The sequence below is a fragment of the Chiloscyllium plagiosum genome, unplaced genomic scaffold, assembly GCF_037043375.1.
Source record: "Chiloscyllium plagiosum isolate Xiang-an unplaced genomic scaffold, Cpla_swu_hap1 HiC_scaffold_1, whole genome shotgun sequence".
In the NCBI taxonomy this organism is placed as follows: domain Eukaryota; kingdom Metazoa; phylum Chordata; class Chondrichthyes; order Orectolobiformes; family Hemiscylliidae; genus Chiloscyllium; species Chiloscyllium plagiosum.
In genome coordinates, this window is record NW_028270139.1 from 54353843 (window position 1) to 54376042 (window position 22200).

General features: G+C 40.1%; 1 protein-coding gene across 5 annotated transcripts in view; it reads right to left on the reverse strand.

Moving 5' to 3' along the window:
• Positions 1 to 14426: 14426 nt before the first annotated feature.
• Positions 14427 to 22200, reverse strand: part of LOC122551618 (coiled-coil domain-containing protein 149) — a 149814-nt gene continuing 142040 nt past the window's right edge. For all 5 annotated transcript variants that reach the window (XM_043693847.2, XM_043693837.2, XM_043693826.2 and 2 more), the window contains one exon: positions 14427 to 20694. In XM_043693847.2, the coding sequence (XP_043549782.1) occupies positions 20132 to 20694 (563 nt within the window). In that variant the 3' untranslated portion in view covers positions 14427 to 20131. The remainder of the gene's footprint in view (positions 20695 to 22200) is intronic.

Genomic DNA, 22200 nt, shown 5'->3' on the forward strand with positions numbered 1-22200 from the left:
GACAATTTGTAACTCAATACTTATCTTAAGAACCTGAAAAAATGTGAAATCATATTGTGGCTGAAAGCTGCGCTATTTGTTTGAATAGATTTGATGAACTTTTTATTTGCTGGATGAAAATCTGTTCTTAACAATAATGTTAGTTCAGAGCAAATTCTTTTATAATGGGAGTTGTGTTTGTGCATGATGACTTGCCACAATAGAAGATGATGCTGATATGTAGGAAGAGTACAAGGTAATCAATGGAACATGGGAAATATTACAGCAGTTATTTAAACATATTATCCAGGAGTAACAAAGTGCCATGAGATGCTGCCAGACATACACTGTTACAATGATGTTTCACTAATCTCTAATTAGGTGTAAGAACACAAGGAATAGGAGCAGTTAGATTAGATAGACATCATTGTGAGTGTTTTTCAAGCAGCCACCTGTGACATCACATTCAAGGTTTGCAGTGTGACTTGTCATGGCATAAATCAAAATTATTTTTATGCCATATAGATTACTTCTCCCATTGGCTCAGTGCCTTTATTCTATATGGCTGAACAGGAAGGTCTCACATTTAATCCTGTCTGTGCAGTGTTACTTGATCACAGCTGCAGCTTTGATAGGGAAAGCTATAATTATCCTCTACACCCCAGGGTAAAGCAGTGGGAAATTAGCTAAGGGAACTGCTGTCAATTGATATTCTTCAAATCCTATTGTGAAGTTGGACAAGGGCACTGTGGGATGACAGGATCAATCTTGGGTATAATGTTTCCTATTGTCAAGTAGGCCAGCAATTGTCATTGTTGATCACAAATGACTAATGCTCACTTTGCTGAAATGCCAAGGGAGACTCCAATGCAGCATATCCCTGCAGTGAGGAGTATGGTTATAACTCTGAACAGGAACAGTAAAGGTTCACCACAAGCCAGAAAGGAAAAGGCCTGGCCAACTGTAACGTTGGCTCTCATTTCAATTGTTTATTCCGTCTCTTGCCATGGGTATGATCTAAAGTTAACAGGTGTGTGCAGGAATTAGGGTATAACCCAAATGCTACCAACAAGAAAGGGGAACAGTCCTCAGGATAAGGTAAATTCTGGGAAAGTGGGACTACTAAACCTATTTGGCAGAATCTTCCCACGTCCTGAATAGTGTGGGCAACAGTGAGTTAGTCATGAAATGATGATGTGACTGAAAGAAATTAGATTCTTGAAATCAATCTTGAAGTCTGATTCGGTAACCAAGCTTTGAATGGAGAGAATGAATCTCACTCACGAACAGCAAGGGGCTTATTTATATGTATTTGTATGCTGAGTGGCTAGCACTGCTGCCTCACAATGCCAGGAACCCAGGTTCAATTCCAACCTCAGGCGACTGTCTGTGTGGAGTTTGTACATTCTCAGTGTCTGCATGGGTTTCCTTCGGGTGCTCCGGTTTCCTCCCACAGCCCAAAGATGTGCAGGTCAGGTGAATTGGCCATGCTGAATTGCCCATAGGGATGTGTAGGTAAGGTGCATTAGTCAGGGGTAAATATAGGATTTGGGGAATGGGTCTGGGTGGGTTACTCTTCAGACGGTTAGTGTGGACTTGTTGGGCTGAAGGACCTGCTTACACACTGTAGGGATTCTATTCATACAGAATCTCATCTTATTGATGTTGCAGTTTCCTGTTCACCCATAGACCTGATAGAAACTAGTCACCAAGAAATCCTGATGTGTCTGTTAGTGCAGGTATCTGATGATTCCAGCTCACCACTTGCTCCTCTGAATTTTCACCTTGGTAAACAGTCACTAACATCACAGGACATGCTTCACATCTGCAATTAGAGCACTCTGCATGTGAAAGGAATGCTATGTCCAGTTGTGTGGGTTAAAAATCTTGGGCACAAGCCATTTTAACCATGTCATTGATCATTGTAGACTGATCATACTCAATTCTGTGAAGCAGAAGTAGTCACAGGTGACCTTTAAGTCTCACCTATGGGCCACCATTCACAAAGACAATCAAAGATCCTATAGGCTGCACAACATCATGAGCTGATTTCCTCTTTACTTGAATTATTTAAATAACTTAAGTATTCACCAACATGCTCCTATATGAAATGCTGCCTTTCTTGGGTAATGTGGGGAGCAGGAGAAATACAAGCTATCAGTAATCAGCACTCACAACCACCTACTGTATTTACCCAACATGACATGTGTACATCAGAATAAGATCCCTATGTCAAAGGTCCATATAAGGGCATTCCATGGCCCTCCTTGTCAGAGTCCTCCATGTCCCACCGTATTGAAGATTATGCTACCCCAACATTTCTGAATGATGTGAATGCTGACTGCTCACATTACTAAGAACATGTTCTGTTTCTGACATTTCCCACATGGAGTTATTAGAGCGATGACCAATGTTACTCCTTTATGCAACTGGCTGCTTTCAAGGATCCACTGGGGCTTGTGCTGTATGGCACAAAGCTCAACCCACAAGTGTATCCAGGCTGTTACTGATGCAAATTGTGCTTCATCTCATTTCCCCCTGACAATGTTAGTACTATACCCTAGACTTTGTCAACAGAGATGGCCTCCCCTAGGTGCAGGGTTCCATAGGTAAAAACAATGACTGCAGATGCTGGAAACCAGATTCTGGATTAGTGGTGCTGGAAGAGCACAGCAGTTCAGGCAGCATCCAAGGAGCAGCGAAATCGACGTTTCGGGCAAAAGCCCTTCATCAGGAATAAAGGCAGAGAGCCTGAAGTGTGGAGAGATAAGCTAGAGGAGGGTGGGGGTGGGGAGAAAGTAGCATAGAGTACAATAGGTGAGTGGGGGAGGGGATGAAGGTGATAGGTCAGGGAGGAGAGGGTGGAGTGGATAGGTGGAAAAGGAGATAGGCAGGTAGGACAAGTCCAGACAAGTCAAGGGGACAGTGCTGAGCTGGAAGTTTGGAACTAGGGTGAGGTGGGGGAAGGGAAATGAGGAAACTGGACTTCAACAGTTTCTCATTTCCCCTTCCCCCACCTCACCCTAGTTCCAAACTTCCAGCTCAGCACTGTCCCCTTGACTTGTCTGGACTTGTCCTACCTGCCTATCTCCTTTTCCACCTATCCACTCCACCCTCTCCTCCCTGACCTATCACCTTCATCCCCTCCCCCACTCACCTATTGTACTCTATGCTACTTTCTCCCCACCCCCACCCTCCTCTAGCTTATCTCTCCACACTTCAGGCTCTCTGCCTTTATTCCTGATGAAGGGCTTTTGCCCGAAACGTCGATTTCGCTGCTCCTTGGATGCTGCCTGAACTGCTGTGCTCTTCCAGCACCACTAATCCAGAGCAGGGTTCCATAGACTATACACACATTGCGTTGACAGCACCATATCATAATGTGGCTGATTTCCATTTGAAGAGTTCCATTCCATCGAAGTATAAGTCAACTACGATTGTTACTACCAGTTCTTAGAAGTCTATGCTAACACCATGGAGTTAGCCATTATTCCCATATCTTTGAGAACTCCAATACTCTTGCTTTGTTTCAAGGGTTGGGTTCCTTTCAAGAATCACAGCTAGGAGTCAAGGACTACCTTAATGCAACCATAGTTGATGTCTCTATTACACAATCCCCTGACTAAGATTGAGCATAGATATATTCATTTCATTTCATTCATTGGTGGTGCCTCACAGACGAGGATAACTCTCTTCCACTTAGCATGAGTCCAGAAGTGGCTTTACAGACTGATGCTGCTACCGCAGGCTCAGTTGTGCTTGAGGCAGAAGGTGATTTCAGGAAGGAGTGGGTGGAGTGTTGGTGTGGCAGTGCAGTCCTTTCACTGTTTCCACCTGCATTCCACATTTCACCAACTGCAAGTCTTGAAGTGCTTGATGCCTTCCCAAATGCTCCTCCACTACTTTGGACAGTCTTGGGCCAGTAATACCCTTTGGGAATGCTGCACGTTGCCAGTGAGGCCTTGAAGGCATAACTGAAGTGTTTCCTCTGTCCACCTAGGGCTTCCCCGCCGTTTCAAGGCTGGGAGTGGAGCACCTGCTTGAAGAGTCTCATGTTGGTCAGGTGGACGATGTGCCCAGCCCGTCGCATCTGATCAAGTACCTCGATGCTGGGAATGTCGGGCTGGTTGAGGACACTGGTGTTGATGCATCTTTCTTCCCAGTGGATTTGTAGGATCTTGTGCAGACAGCTTTGATGGTACTGCTCCAGCACCTTGAGGTGTCTGCTGTAGACAGTCTAAGTCACAGAGTCATACAGAAGGACAGGAACTACCACAGCTCTGTAAACCATGATCTTGGTGTCAGATCTGATGTTATTGACCCCAAACACCCTTTTCCTCAGGTGGCTGAATGCTGCACTAGCACACTCGAGGCAGTGCTGGATCTCTTCATCAATAGCTGCTTTAGTCCACAGGTCACTCCTGAGGTATTGAAAGAGGTCAACATTCACTAAAGCCTCCCTGTGGATTCTGATGATCGGAGGTTTGCTCCACAATGCCAGGCCAGGTTAATGATGTTCCGGGTGAGACTAATGCTCTCATATGTCTTATAAAGGTGCTGACAATGGTCTGGACTACATACACTGAGATTGCACATACAGAAGCATCATCTGCATTCTGCAGCTCGATGACACTGGTTGGAATGAATTTTGTTTTGGCTTGAAGGTGTTGGAAATTGAATAACTTCCCACAGACTCTAAGTTATCTCCAATCTAGCAGGGAGCTTGTCAACACCGAGGTGAAGCATTGCAACGAGAAGATCAAGAACTGTGTTGAGGCAATGACGCAGTCCTGCTTGACACCGGTACTCACAAGGAATAGGTCGGTGGTGGAGCCATTTGTCATTGCCATGACTTCCATGTTATTGTGGATCAGGCAGATGATGGTGCCAAGCTTCATAGTGCAACCATAGCATAGAAGGACATGTAGATGTATGTAATCCATGTCAAGTGAAGTCAGAGATGGCAAGGGGCAGGGTGACACTAGGTACATGGACACACAAGAGGGCCGCTGAGCCATAAGTTGGCCACCTGACACACAAGATGGCTGCCGGACCATAATATAGAGAGAGGCAGCAGAGCAAACAGATACTTCCTGGGGCCACCAGGATGCCAGCACTCACAACCTAGTTGATTAGTTTAAGCCAGGTGGGGGAGAAAATATACATGAGTAGCGTATACTGCCCACAGGAATGTCTCAGTCCAGTCAACACCTTTGATCGAAATGCTAACTGCTTGATATGGACTCAAAACAGAGTGCTAATAGACGGGGCTGCAGTAGTTGTCCTTCTCAGGAAGAGCGATTAGCGCCCATTACTACAGCAATGGACTTCCAAGCAGACACTGAAATTGACAATGTCTGCACTGAAACCGACAATGACCACACTGAAATTAACAAAAGTTGTGTGGGAACTGACAATGACTGCACCAAAACTATCAATGATTCTGCAATGTTTACAATAAACATACTAGGTTACAAAGACATTAACCTCATCACCGACCTATTGCATTACAAAATGTATAAAAGTATCTTGACATATGCTCCTGGCTGAGAGAAGACTCACAGCTGACCACTGTGCTGTTGGTGTCTTTCTCTCCCCAGAGTTCTGGTATTTCGTTGTACAATAAACTCTGTCATTGAACCCCGACTCTGACTCAAAGGCTGGTGATTTTCTCCACTACACAGTCAAGGCCATCATAGGGTTGCGATACTTGGATAAGAGAAGGCCTTACTATACAGTCCTGACAGTATGTTCCACATAATCCCAGCATGGGGGGAGGAAATGTGATGGATTCTGAGGAGCTGGGAGAACAACTGTCTTTTAATGAGCATTGAGCAGGAGCAACATCACTTGCAGCATGATAGAGCAGTGCAGTGTCTGGCACAATATGCCAAATGGGATTTAATTCACAGCCAGTTCCGAGAGCTATGAACAGTGATCATTCATTCATTGTAAATTTGTTGCTGCTTGAAAGGCAAGCAGATAATGTCTCTTCACAAAAGAGAAGGTAGCATTCTTTTGTGGGATTTTTCTTCACTTTTGCTATTGTTGAATAACAGTGAATGTTTTCAACTGTTCAAAAGCTTTCCAATGTGTGTTGGTTGCACATTAGGCATTGATGAGCTGTTATGCTATTGCTGAGCATGAGGAAAGGAGTGGCAGTCCCTTAAACAGGATTCTACATTGGGGTGATCCTAAGGATGGATAAACTGTGTGGCTTAGTTCTCATAGCAGCCATTACAACGTCAGGTATGATGCAATAACCCATTTACAAATATGAATTCATATTTCCAATTAATTGTCACCCATGCCGCCTACGAACCATTATGCATAATGTGAAGGGTAGCTGCTGCCAAGCCGTGATTGACCTGATGCATGGCTGGACTTTAAAAATAGTGTCTGCACTGGGAATGCCAGATGGTCCCAGCAATGCCGAATACTTCTGCTATTGCTGATGTACTCAAAACATTTTTAAGCTCTAGACCTAACTTTGCAATTTGTTTCAGTAAGTGTACAGTGAAAATTACCCAGGTAAAGCTGGCTAGGTTGACTACTAGATTTTAAAACAGACAAAAATGTATTCACAAAATTATACAATGAAACATGAAGAACAGAAAAAACCACTACAGAACTCAACCTATCCAGCTAGACTTAATTATGCTGTTCCGAATACACACAACAGTCCCAATAAGCAAACTCCCTTTAAAAAGGAACACATGTTTCCAGGTTGAAGTTGAAGGCAGAAAGAGAGAGAGTTTCCACACAGCTCCCTGTTGAACCTCCCAGCTCAAGACTCAACTAAAAGTGCTCAGCTCAGCTACATCGTACAGGTCACTTCTAAAGCATGGCCACTTTGACCTGAAGTCTCATCTGTTTACATATAAACAAAATGTCTCTCAAAATCTTCTTCATCTCTGTACCAAACCAGACTTATCAGAGCTCGGCACACTTTATTGCCCCTCTGCAAAAATCAAGGACAGAGTCTCCTTGAGCCAAGGAACAGCTTTTAGGAAAAAAAAGGGACTAGCTTTGTGACACTGAGAGCATAGTTGTACAAATGGGGTACCACAGAGGAAGGTGCATTGCTGGGCATGCCATTGAGAATAGAGTGAGAAAAATTGCTACAGCTCATGGAGAGAAACCCTCCATGAAACTCCCCCAAACTGATACTGAGCAAATAACTGATAAAAATTCAGGCTATGCTGTTGTGTGGTTGCTGCAAGACTGATAAGCAAGGAAATCTAACTCATTTAATATAAAATTGATATTAATATCATCATATCACTACTCTGCTGTGTCCTTTACTTTCCAGGCAGCTTTGGTACTAGGGCAGCCTCAGCAACATCTAATAAAAACAAGTGAGGTACCAAAACCTTCACTGAACTGCAGGTTTTATATTTCAAACTGGCCCCTACCTGTAGGTGGAGCCTTGGCCAGATTTAAAATCAGTGAAGAGAAATGACATCAGCTTTTCTTTGATACTTCAACTGGTAAGGCTAGCATTTATTGCTCATTCCTAATGCCCCGAGATGGTGGTGGTGAGCTGCCTGCTTGATCCATTGCTGTCTATATGACGAAAGAGCTCACCCACGTCCAGGTTGTCTTTTTGTAAAGCAATCTAATTAGTCTGAATCCCTCGCTGTATCGTCAATACCCTATAAAGTTTATTTGTCTCAAGTGTCTATCCAATTTCTTTTCAAAATACGTCATCACCTTCACTTTAACCATATTTTGTTGACAACTGTTTCCAGGCCATTTCCACTCACTGTGTAAAAACTACTTCCTTATATTTCCCCTGAAATTCCTAATCCTGTGTCCCCTACTGCTTGTGCTAATAATTCATGGGAACAGATTTTCCTTGTTTTTCTCTCTCTCTCTGTCTAGCTACACCGGTCATCATCTTGTACACTTCTATTAGGTCTCACCTCAATCTTCCATAATCTAAGGAATGCAATTCTAACTTGTCCAACCTAACCTGCTGGCTAAAATCCCTCAGCCAACAAATTGACTTATCCAATTTTATCCCTTTGTAGCACTATTTTTGTTTGATGGGAGAGCACTAAAATCAACTCTAATAGTTTTAGAGTGAGATGGGAGAGAATTGCCAAGATTTTCCATCAAATATCCTGGTTTTAGGATAAATAATCTATTCTGTTTGGACATAATGCTCGTTACAAAATTTATGACCCAAAGAAGTTCTTATATACCAGACTTAAAATCCACAAGCATCAGCACTTTGCTGGAAATTAGATTGACTATGTTCATTTCAGTAGCAAACAACAAAAAACAATATTCAGTTCATAGAATCATAGTGTCATAGAGATGTACAGCATAGGAACAGACCCTTCAGTCCAACTCATCAAAGCTGACCAGATATCCTAACCTAATCTAGTCCCATTTGCCAGCACCTGGCCCATATCTCTCTAAACCCATCCTATTCATATAACCATCCAGATGCTTCTTAAATGATATACCTGTATCCATGTCCACCACTTCCTCTGACAGCTCATTCCATAGATGCAACACCTCTGTATGAAAATGTTGCCTCTTTGGTTCCTTGTAAATCTTTCCCCTCTCACCTTAAACTTATGTCTTCTAGTTTTGGATTCAGCCACCCCGGGGAAAAGACTTGTTTATTTTTCTATCCATGCTCCTCATGATTTTGTAAACCTCTATAAGATCGCCTCTCCGACGCTCCACGGAAAATAGCCCCAGCCTATTCAGCCTCTCCTTATAGCTTAAACCCTCCAAACCTGGGAATATCCTTGTAAATCTTTTAAGAATCCTTTCAAATTTCACAACATCTTTCCGATAGGAAGGAGACCAGAACTGTATGCAATATTCCAACAGTGGCCTAACCAATGTCCTGTACAGCTGCAACATGACCTCCCAACTCCTCTACTCAATATTCTGACCAATAAAGGAAAGCATACCAAACGCCTTCTTCACTTGCCTATTCATTGGTGATTCCACTTTCAAGAAACTATGAACCTGCACTCCAATGTCTCTTTGTTCAGCAACACTCCCCAGGACCTTAAATTAAAGTGTATAAGTCCTGCCCAGATTTGCCTTTCCAAAATGCAGCACCTCACATTTATTTAAATTAAACTCCATCTACTACTCCTCAGCTCATTGGCCCATCTGATCACGATCCCATTGTACTCTGAGGTAACCTTCATTGTCCACTACACCTCCAATTTTGGTGTCATCTGCAAATTTACTTACTCTTATGTTCACATCCAAATCATTTGCATAAATGACGAAAAGCACTGACCCAGCACTGATCTTGTGACACACCACTGGTCACAGGCCTCTAGTCTGAAAGGCAACCCTCCAACACTACCCTCAGTCTTCTACCTTCAAGCTAGTTCTGTATCCAAATGATTAGTTCTCCCTGTATTCCATGAGATCTAAACTTCCGAACCAGTCTCCCATGGGGAACCTTGTTGAACGCCTCATTGAAGTCCATATGGATACATCAACCACTCTGCCCTCATTAATCCTCTTTGTTACTTCTTCAAAAAAATTCAATCAAGTTTGTGAGACATGATTTCCCATGCACAAAGCCCTGCTGACTATCCCTAATCAGTCTTTGCCTTTCCAAATACATGTACATCCTATCCCTCAGGATTCCCTCCAATAACTTGTCCACCACGGATGTCAGGCTCACTGATCTACAATTCCCTAGCTTGTCCTTACCACCTTTCTTGAATAGTGGCACCACGTTAGCCAACCTCCAGTCTTCCAGCACCTCACCTGTGACTATTGATAATGCAAATATCTCAGTAAGAGGCCCAGCAATCACTTCCCTAGCTTCCCACAGAGATCAAGTCCTGGGGACTTATCCACTTTGATGGGTTTTAAGACATCCAGCACCTCCTCCTCTGTAATATGGACATTTTCAAGATATCACCATCTATTTCCCTGTATTCTGTATCTTACATGTCCTTCTCCACAGAAAACACCGATGCAAAATACTCGTTTAGTATCTCCTTCATCTCCTGTGATTCCACTCATAAGCTGCCTTGCTGATCTTTGAGGGGCCCTATTCTCTCCTTAGTTATGCTTTTGTCCTTAATGTATTTATAAAATCGCTTTGGATTCTCCTTAATGCTCTTTGCAAAAGCTATCTCGTGTCTCCTTTCAACCTTCCTGATTGCCCTCTTAAGTATTCTCCTACTGCCTTTATACTCTAGGAATTCACTCGATCTCTGTACTGTACTTGACATCTGTACTATCTGTACTTGACATATGCTTCCTTCTTTTCCTAAACCAAACCCTCAATTTCTCTGGTCATCCAGCATTCCCTACACCTACCAGCCTTTCCTTTCACCCTAACAGGAATATACTGTCTCTAGACTCTAATTATTTCATTATCGAAGGCTTACCATTTTTTAGCCGCCTCTTTACCTATGAATATCTGACCCCAATCAACATTTGAAAGTTCTTGCCTAATACAATCAAAATTGGCCTTCCGCCAATTTAGAGATGCCCTCCAACACATCTCGTCTACATCCCGCACCTCCGCCCTCAAACCCCACCCCTCCAACCGTAACAAGGACAGAACGCCCCTAGTGCTCACCTTCCACCCCACCAACCTTCGCATAAAACAAATCATCCGCTGACATTTCCGCCACCTCCAAAAAGACCCCACCACCAGGGATATATTTCCCTCCCCACCTCTTTCCGCCTTCCGCAAAGACCGTTCCCTCCGTGACTACCTGGTCAGGTCCACGCCCCCCTACAACCCACCCTCCCATCCTGGCACCTTCCCCTGTCACCGCAGGAACTGCAAAACCTGCACCCACACCTCCTCCCTCACCTCCATCCAAGACCCTAAAGGAGCCTTCCACATCCATCAAAGTTTTACCTGCATATCCACTATTATCATTTATTGTATCCGTTGCTCCCGATGCGGTCTCCTCTACATTGGGGAGACTGGACGCCTCCTAGCAGAGCGCTTTAGGGAACATCTCCGGGACACCCGCACCAATCAACCCCACCGCCCTGTGGCCCAACATTTCAACTCTCCCTCCCACTCTGCCGAGGACATGGAGGTCCTGGGCCTCCTTCACCGCCGCTCCCTCACCACCAGATGCCTGGAGGAAGAACGCCTCATCTTCTGCCTCGGAACACTTCAACCCCAGGGCATCAATGTGGACTTTAACAGTTTCCTCATTTCCCCTTCCCCCAACTAACCCCAGTCTCATACTTCCAGCTCAGCACTGTCCCCATGACTTGTTCTACCTGCCTATCTTCTTTTCTACCTATCCACTCCACCCTCCCCCCGCCCCCGACCTATCACCTTCATCCCCTCCTCCACTCACCTATTGTACTCTATGATACTTTCTCCCCACCGCCACCCTCCTCTAGCTTATCTGTCCACACTTCAGGCTCTCTGCCTTTATTCCTGATGAAGGGCTTTTGCCCGAAATGTCGATTTTACTGTTCCTCAGATGCTGCCTGAACTGTTGTGCTCTTCCAGCACCACTAATCCAGAAACTTTTCAATCTTGTCTATCCATTTCCATCACTATTTTAAAACTAATAGAATTATGGGGACTGGCCCCAAAGTGCTCCCACACTGACACCTCAGTCACCTGCCCTGCTTTATTTCCCAAGAGTAGGTCAAGTAGTAGGTACATTCACATATTGAATCATAAAATTTTCAATCACAATAAAATTTCAATATAAAGCAAATTTAATTGCAGCTATGAGCAAAATCACTAAAATGTTCCATTTTGGTTGAAATTGTTAATGGAAATACTCAGAGAACAAGCTACATAAAGTTGAAATAGGAGACATCTTTGGCTGTGCTTCTATGTACATGGATGGCCTGTGTAGCAAATATTGGAAAATTACTGGATCAGAGGGGATATCTTGGAAATTACACATTGATTTTCTTCATGTTTAGATTCCTTGGAGGAGTTAGAATCTTGGAAAATTCATCCAGTAGATCTCTGATACAATGGTAAAGATAACAGCAAGTTTCAGAAGAGGCATGGAAAATAGTCGAGAATTTACCCAGACCAGCTGGTCCGGAAACATGAAAAGAGAAATGGAAATGACAGCACCAACAATATACTTTAAAAGTGTCAGAGAATTGAATCCTGAATCATTGATTGATATTTTCATTCCAATTATAATTTTTGTGTATTAATTAATCATAGAAATTGCCTGAGTGAGATCCCATGAGGAAAGTACATTAATAGGGTTTGGTAATATGATTACATCCACCTACCTCATGCATCCACAGTATTCACTTGCTGCATTTCTAGTGAGGGTGATTAGTTATTGTACATCAGGGATCAAACTAACTTTTTTTGAAGGCTCCGCTTGAGATCTTGTTTCTTTTTGAGAACTGCATTTTGATTTTCAATTGCTACTTTTTGTTTTTGCAGGCTAATTTTCCATTCTGCAATTCATTTGTTCGGTATCGTTGTCATGTAGTAATGCACTTTCATTATTTATATTGACATATGGGTTATTTGAGCTCACACAGAAAGAGATTAATAATCAGTGAATAGCTTCAATAATAATCAATTCTCCATTAAACATGCCACAACGCACAAGGAAAGTTTAATTTCTACCTACCAAGTTATTTAAATTGTTCCAAGGTAACAGGTGTAAGCTAATGACAATTTTTTTCCAAAAATAAATGTCATAGACTTTTACATACAAAATGTCACCACTCTTCATACACCTTCCACAAACTGGAATATTTAACTAGATGATTCCTACCATTTTACTGCACCTTAAAACTCAATCTCAGATTTCAATTTAATAATTAAGACAGTGATTATTACAAAGATCCCAACATTTTTTTTAAAATATAAAAGCTGCCCAACTTATACAGCCTTAAACTACAGGCTCCACATTAATTTACAAGTAATTCCTGACCTCAGTCACTTAAAGCTTTCTCGGTTGATATTCTTACGTTGGCAGATTTAAAATGGTTCTCTGTCTATTTCAGCCTCCATTTTCCCCTTACAGCTTCCTTTTCCTCCAACTACCCTCTTGGAGACACCTTCTTTCTTCTCAATCAGCCTGTAACATCCTTCTCCCCCTACATCCCTGTTACACCACCTTTTCCCCATAGCCACCTGTCTCTCCCATGTGTTTCAGACCCATTTACCCCAAATATATTTTACAACCTTTCTCCCCACAACACTCTTGCAACCCCCTTATTCCACCAACATATCTTAAAGCCTACTTTTTGCACCACAGAGCTTTCACCTCTCTGCCACCTCAGCTACCCAGACAGAAATTCTCATTCTGGTAAAAGGCTCCCGACCAAGGCATCAGCGAAATGTGGCTTACAATCTCTCTGTTGGTTTTGGTTATTGAAGGTTAGTCCTCTCTGTTCCAGAACATCTCTGCAGGAGTTCCTCAAGATAGTGTCCTAGGCCCAACCATCTTTAGCTGCTTCATCAATGAACTTCCCTCCATCGTAAAGTCAGAAGTGAGGATGTTTGCTGGTGATCACACAACGTTCAGCACCATTCGTAACTCCTTAGACACTGAAACATTACCCATTCAAATCCTGTAAGACCCGAACAATATCCAGGTTTGGGCTGAAAAGTGGCAAGTAACATTTGCACCAAGTGCCAGACACGTATCACCTCCCATAAGAGAGAATCTAACCATTGCCCTTTGAAATTGCTACACTGAATTCCCCCACTATCAATAGCCTGGATGAAAAACTGAACTGGTCTTCCCTGATAAACAAAATGGCTAAGAGAACAGGTCAGAGGCTAGGAATCTACAGCGAGTAACTCACCTCCTGACCTCCCAAAGCCTATACACCATCTACAAGGTACAAGTGAGGAGTGTGATGGAATACTCCCACTTGCCTGGATGGGTGCTGCTCTGAATAACACTCGAAGAGCTTGACAACTTCGAGGACCAAGCAGTCCATTTGATTGGCATCACATCCACAAGCATTTGGTTCCTCCAGTACTGATGCTCATGTGATGCAATGTGTGCCATCTACAAGACACCATCCAGATTTGGCAATATGTCGTAATTCCTTCAGTGTCGCTGGGTTAAAACTCTGGAATATACTCCATAACATCATTGTCGATCTACCTACAACATGGACTGCAGCAAGAAGGCTGCTCACCACCACCTTCTCAAGGTCAGCTAAATGTTGCCCCAGCCAGTGATGCCTATACCCTGTGAATTAATTTTTTAAAAAATCCTGCCTTGGCTCTATGTCGCCCTAGTGATTCCCACTTACTATTCCAATCTCAGCATGCTTCTTTCCCTTGTCTGTTACTGATTTATAGCAGGAAGCACAGGAGAGGAGCAGCTCCTGCCATTCTGTTTTTAGATATGATCAGGTTGATTTTCCCTGATTTGGGGATTCTTTTGCTGTTCTCCATATATTTTGAGTGTTGCTGTATGTTTTATTACTTTCAAAAATCAGCCAAATTCAGCCCATTGAAAACAATACTATAGCTTTAATCAAGACAAAAGTTCATTTCAATGAATACACCAAAGTCATTTGTCAACCTTTCTCAAGTAAAACCATTACAATTTACAATGAAAATTTGATTAGTTTAAATAGACAAAGAAAGTTTTCTGCATATACACAGACCACATTTCGTGTAACATTGCGATATTTCTCTCTTGTGTAACCCCGCAAATCAAATGTAAAACAAATCCATGGTTTATGTTCTCATTTAAGATGAAAGCCGTAAAGAAAATCCAAGCTTTCAATAGAAGCTGAAAAGACAACTAATACGTACTATAAAAATTGCCCACTGTTTTAGAAATGAGTCATTGCTCCAGTTTTCTAAGTAAAAGAATATTTACTGACCTTCAAACCTAATGAACACATCACAGCTAATACATTCTGAACAACTGTACTTTAAGGATAACCACATTCTATTTATTTTAGTTGCAAACTTCCAACCTCAAAGAAATGCAATTCAAACGAGAAATATTTAATTATTCCTGAGATTGGTGTCTACAACGTTGCAAGTGCACTGTTCAGATTTGAGACATTGATCTATTTCCATTACAGTACATGAGGATAACAATCAGTAATGATTTATAGAAAATAAGGTTTCTATTAGCATGTAATGACATAACAAATTGTGTATTTTCATAGATCACTTTTCAACAGGTATTTTATTTTTACTACTTATCCTGTTGAACTTAAAACAATTATTATTTCCTTTCTAATAAAAGCAAAGTGCTGTGCATGATGGAAAACTGAAATAAAAACAAATTGCTGAAAAACTCAGCAGGTTTAGCAGCATCTGTGGAGAGAGAAACAGTAAATATACAAGTCCAGTGACTCATTTTGGCTTTTCTAGAGCACTGCAACATGCCTAGGACAGAACATCTGGTCTCTTCTATTGTATATTGATGAGATCAACACAGACTGGTTGACTTTTTTTGTGGTACACCTCCATTCTGTCTGTAAGAATGACACCCTGACTTTCCAGCTGCTTGCCATTTTAATACATCAGCTTGGTAATACTTTAACATTTCCATCTTAGGCTTGCCACAGTGGCCCAGTGAAGCTCAACGCAAGCACTCAATATTTGCTTTGGTACTTTACAGCACCCAGGACTTAACATTAAGTTCAACAATATCAACTGCGAACACTGTCCTCCATTTTGACTACACTCCTTTAATCCACCACTTTATGGTTGCTCTGAGCAGAGCTAATCTACTAATCACACATATAATTAACACTACTGTGCATCTATATAATTCTTCCATTACTATTATCACTAATTTTATCTTTCGCTCTGGGCACTTTCACCATCTGTTCTACTTGCTCCTCCTCACCTTTTGTCAACACATAAATACCATCATTTTCAGCCTCCTTCAGTTCCAAACAATAAACATATGGGGTTCTGTTTCTGTATCTATAGATGCTGCCAGGCCTGTTGATTTTCTACACTAATTCCTGTTTTTATTGTTACTTTGTGGGTTTTCATGAAGCTTTACATTCTCTAGAAATGCATGTTTTGCTGCTAATATTAATATAGCATTCCATCTAAAATCGATTGTTGCCAATTAGGAACTGTGAAACCGAATGGATCAGGAAGAAAAGAAAAAAGACAGAACAAAATGAGCAAATAACTAGCAATTATCTAGCACCTTTCCCAGCTCATCCCAAAGCACTTTACAGCTAATGAAAAACTTTATAAAAAGTATATTAATTGTTGTAATGCAAAAGCTAAGTTGCACACAAAATCCCACAAATGTTAATGAGATAAATGAACAGGTAATATGTTTTTTTCATGATGTCAGTTGACAGATAAATGTAGACCACTGGTGACAATGAGAGAAACAGGTTGGAAAATAAATAAACAAATAAACAAACCCAATAGATATGTAATTGGTATTAGTTAATATTGGCAATAAACACTTAAAATGAATTAACCGGCACCAGTTGAAATATATAGAGAAGGAGAATGGCCACTCGTGGCTAGGAGTCATATTTCCTAATAGGCGGTCATCTGAATCAGAAACAAAATCCTGCTTGGAGGGGCAAACAAATAAAAGTGAAGTACAGGTGCAGGTCATTGAAAACCACGTTGTAGTAATATAAGGTAGTAATAGAAAATCCAACACAGTGGTACAGGACACATGCAATGGTATAGGGAGATATTGCTGCAGTAGATGATAATGGTTGTACATTGAATTACACCATTCTGATTATGTCACATAGTCTTTGCATTTTGTACAAGAACCCAAATGGAGCAGAAATATTTTGGACAGCTCCCGTGAGTCCGTAGTCATTATGCCTGGTAAATTAATATAAACTGTAACTATTACTATCATGAAATAAAGTACCATATTATGTAAGACAAGTGCCCCTTCTGTTTAGGCTCCAGTGATCTGTTATCTTCTACTGACAATTTAACAGGTGTAGGCTCAGCATACAGAAAGAAATTTTGGTAGCAAGGAATGACTCAACCCATAGCACCACATGCTGTTGACATGGTAACAGAACATACAATTAGTGCAGCAATAGAACATAATATTCATAGAATCAACTCTCTAATCTCTGTGCATTTAACATAAATCCTAGAGACTAAACAAGTTGAAAGTATTTATTTAAGGCTTCTACAAAGTGTGTCCTCCTCTTCATTTTCACAGTTAAAAATCACACAACACCAGGTTATAGTCCAACAGGTTTAATTGGAAGCACACTAGCTTTCGGAGCGACGCTCCTTCATCAGGTGATTGTGGAGGGCTCGATCATAACACAGAATTTATAACAAAAATTTGCAGTGTGATGTGACTGAAATTATCCGAATCATTCATTTTCACAAATTTCATTTTGAAACTTAATTAATAATATTAACATCATAGTGGTTTAAAACTGTATTTCCTCTGACCTGAAATTGTGCTTGCTGGTGAAGGAAACATGTTTGGAATAGTACAACCCTTCGATTTAAAGAAATAAAACTATCACAGTACAAAACAATGATTCAATTCCATCCAGGTACCAGTGTGGTTATCACCTAATTCCAGCCAGACCATTCTGACAAAACAATCAGAACACCACTCAAACAAAAATAAATAAAAAACAAAAAAACGGTGGATGCTGTACATTAGAACAAACAGAAATTTCTGGATAGGTTCAGCAGGTCTGGTAGCATTTGTGAAGAGAAATCAGAGTTAATATTTCAGGTCCAGTGACTCTTCCTCAGAAAGGTCAGCAGACCTGAAACATTAACTCTGATTTCTCTTCACAGATGTTTTCCAATAATTTCAAATAAAATACATAAAGGAGTAGCAAGATAAAAAAGTATTTTAGGCCTAGGCCCCAAAATACTTAATTCCAATCTGGTCCCTGCAAGGGACCATACCAAGTCCTAATATAATAAATTCACATACAAATATCCATCCTGAAAGCAGCTAAACCTAAAAAATATGATACAGAAAAGTTAATAGCATTGATAATATCTGCCAATAAACTCTCAAATAGACTGGATTATTTATTGTTAAAGATGATGACACAAGCAATACCATAATGAACATTTCTTTAAAAAAATCTGCTTCTGCTAATGTGTCAATTTCAATTAAAAAATTACACATTTCAAAAGCTCAACAACAGTAAGAAGTTGTGATGGTTGACAATACATGGCAAGCTGTTTGTGGTCAAATCGGTGGACCTGAATGTACTCAAGAACTTCAAGTTGTCAATAATTTCTCTTTAAAATATATTTCCCCACAGAGCTGTTCTTGTTTGGAGATCATCAAATTTAGAAAATTAGAAAATTACCAGCTCGATTCCCTGTGATTTCATTAAAAAAAGCCCTTTTTGACATGGATTTTGATAATTACATGCAACCAACAATAAAATGTCAATCACTAAAGTGCCAAGTTAAATAATAGCTTAGTCTTCTCAGTGTGACAGCTATCGATAACTTTGAAAACTGAAGAAAACATTAAATACTGCGAATATTTTCCATCAAAGTTATAAATAGCACATGAACAAGTAAAAGGACAATTTTTCCCTTCTTAGATTCAACAAAAGGTTGTATTATTTTCCTCCACTCTGCGATTTTGTGTTCTGCTGCTCTTGATTTAACTGTAAGGTGAGCCAAAATAACGTGATTATACTGTCAATCAATCTTTCTAATGTGAATCTTAAGCTCTAACCTGACTATAGGTCATATGATGTTGATATGGAAGTAGAGCAATCAGCCTATCATGAGAGCAATGCCATTCAATGAGATAATGTCTGGTCTGACAGTCATTAAAATAATGCAAAATCTTGACATTTGTCACCATTTCTCTTGTAATTATCAAATTTCACAAATTCAGAATCTTAATAATTTTTGGTAGGTCTTTATAACAGGACACTACATAACAAAGACAGTTGTAATACAATACCTGAGACTTCTCTTGGTGGATTTTCTATTCTGAAACCATCAGTAAAGGTCTACTGCCCCCCAATCCCTCGTCCACAAGTAATTAGTACATTCCATTAATATGTTCTTGCTTCCAGCATAACATACACAAGCTGCAACATTCAGCACCCAACTAAGCTAATTAATAAAAATCATTATGAAAACAAATACATTATTTATATTACTGCATTAAATATGTCCTCCAGATGTAATAAACCTTGAGTCATTAAAGATGTATGGAAAAGTTACAATATTGACTGTCATTTTCTTCTATTTCCAACTTTTTTAAAAATTAGAATACATATATAATTTGCATGTTAGCAACTCGTGATTAAAACAAACAATTTTATGTTTGCATTGGAGCTTGGGATGCTGCCTACTGATATGCAATAATAATGGCAACATATCACAGCTGGTAAATAGAAAACTTGTGCAAGTAGTTTTCTTTCAAGAACATATAAATATCTGATTTAACAAAATCACTGACAATCCTTTTCTTGCTCCTATATCACACTTTGATCTGAAGGAATTCCAGTTGTAACACAGCAATTTATAGCAAAAAGTTTGCAAGTTCTAAAATGAATTTAGAAATGAATTTGAATTGTTGGAAATCAGAAAGAGGAAATGCAGAAAGTGCACAACAGCACAGTCAGGACACATTAATACGGAGATTAATTTTTTATGTACACATATTTGAGGAAGGATTAATCCTAAATTATTTTCCTTCCTATTTCCAGCAATTGTTGTGGGTCAATGTTACTTGAGACATTCTGGTGCAGAATGTTACCCAAAATAAGTATTTTGTTTTGGACAGAAACATTTTGAAACCTCATTGTGTGAATACTACATTCCACTGAAGAATTTTTCAAATGGTTCCTAAAGACAAACAAAACAAGGAAAACATGCCTCGCTGCTATCATGGAGAAACAAAAAAAAGTGTGATAAATTTATATTTTAAAATATTTTGTAGGAATACTAAAAGGTTTTGGTGAAAACACATATTTTTCATAGGTAATAATTAATCATTTAATCTACTTTACATTTTCAGATATGGGAAAAGGCTGTTTCCGCTAGAACTCAGTTCACAATTCCAGATGCATAAACATTCATATCACATCCTATGAAGTGCTGATATTCATTTTTAAGGAAAATTGTAGTTTGTACATGTACTCAGGTTAGGTTGAAGAGCTTTACCATTGTTTAAAGATGATTGACCTTAATTTAAAAATTATTGGATAAAACTAAAATATAAAATTTGCAATCAAATTATGCTAAATTTCCATCATGATTTCCATCTGTACATTCTGTAGAACCGTCAATTATTGACAGATCTGTGGTCAACATGTTGTACAGCTGAGAATCCGAATTTATTTCGGAAATTGTTTTCGACGACGTGCAATCTATATTTCTTTCCACAGTATCAGATGATTCATTAATTTGAATCCTATAGTCACTCTCAGAATCAGATTGGTTTTCTGTGTCTGGACTATCCAAAGGGGATTCAAATAATGATGAAACAGCAGCATCATTCTGAGATGTCACTGTGCATTGCTCTTTTGAAGCACTTGTTTCGTTACAACCATCATTTAAATCAGCGGTAACCAGCTTCTCAGTCATTTTTGCTATTTCATCTTCTGAAGTGGACTGCAACATCGGTGGATTAATATCCTTTATCTGAGAGTCCATTTCCAAAGATAAAAATACTGGACTTCCACAACTTTCCTTTTGTTCGACCTGCGTTTCTTCAGATTTTTTGTAATTTTTCTCTGTATCATGATATTCTGATGCCGAAGGCTGAGCTGGAGTTCCTTGACCTTCTTTTAATTGACCTGTGAATCAATCAAATTTTAAAAAAACAAATACACAGTCATACAGCATTACAGGATAGAAAGAGACTCTTCAGCTCATCCTATGTCCATTCTAATCATCAAGCATCCAACCAATCTAATCTCATTTTCAAGCACTTGGCTCGTAGCCTTGTACACTATGTCTTTTCAAGTGCACTTCTAAATACATCTCAAATGCATCTAAATACATTTTTTAGTAAATTCCAGATCCCACCATCCTTTGTATGAAAATAAATGTCCTTAAATCCCCTCTAAAACCTCTTGTCCTTTTCCTTATATCTATGTCCTCTGTTAAATGACGCCCCTCCGCTAATGGGAAATGTTCCTTGCTATCAAGCCTACCCATGCCTCATAATTTCATACACCTCAAGTCCCCCCACCTGCCTTCTTTGCTCAAAGGAAAACAAACTCAGTTTATCTAGTTTCTCCTCATTGCTGAAATGCTCCAGTTATGTATCATCCTGGCAAATCTCCTCAGCACCCTCCCCAGTGCAATCACCCTCTCCTGAAGTGTGGTGAGCAGAAATGTACATGGTACTCCAGCTGTGGTGTAACAAACATGTTATGCAGCTCCTTTATAACCTCTCTGCTCTTGTATTCAATGCCTCAACTAATATAGCCAAGTATCCTACATGCCTTTGTTATGAAGGTGTAGAAGTGTATTGTACCTTTAAGAGAGTGAAGGACTTAGAGAGGCACAGAGTGCTGGAGAAGTTACATTTGAACATTTAGTCCAGCAGCTAGAGTAGCTGGTTGCCTGGATGCAAAAACAAATTCAAATTTGGTCAGTTTAAATTATACCCCAAAAATATCAAACTCCAATCAAGTTTGAATTTAGTATATTGACAATATTAAAAGCTAATGATACAATCCAATGCTTTAGGGGTATGAGACCGGGAAAACGTGAACAGTTGAGAGGGAGAATGGTCAAGCCACCAGTATGTTCAGACATCCCGAAACACAGCTCTCTTAAAAAGGTACCCTTTATCTATCAATGACCTATGAAACAGAAATCCCTTAGAAGAAGAAAATCTACAGAGGAAGATACAGAGAAGATTTGACAGCTGTCTGGTTTTGAAATTGGAATTTTTGGTAATCTTACTCGTGGATTTTATCGGACTAGTATTATAGAAAGGAAAATTAAAAGATAGATTAGAGGAAGGAGTTGTAAATAATTGTGAGTTAATTATTCTCTGTCATATTTTAAGAAATAAAGTTGTTAAGTTTTACTTTAAATAATCCTTGGCCTCTCGAATTTTCACAGATTACTGCACGGGATAAATCTTTTCTGTGTTGCAAGTTTAAATTAAGCAGGGGGGTTTACCCAGTGCCATAACACCTTCTTAACAACCTTACCCACCTGCATTGTTGTCTTCAAAGTACAGAGAAGATACTTCTGTCTCTGATTCTCAGTAATTCCCAAGGTGTGCTATTCAATGTGTACTCCTTTGTCCTGTTAGTGCTACCATATTGCATCACCTCACACTT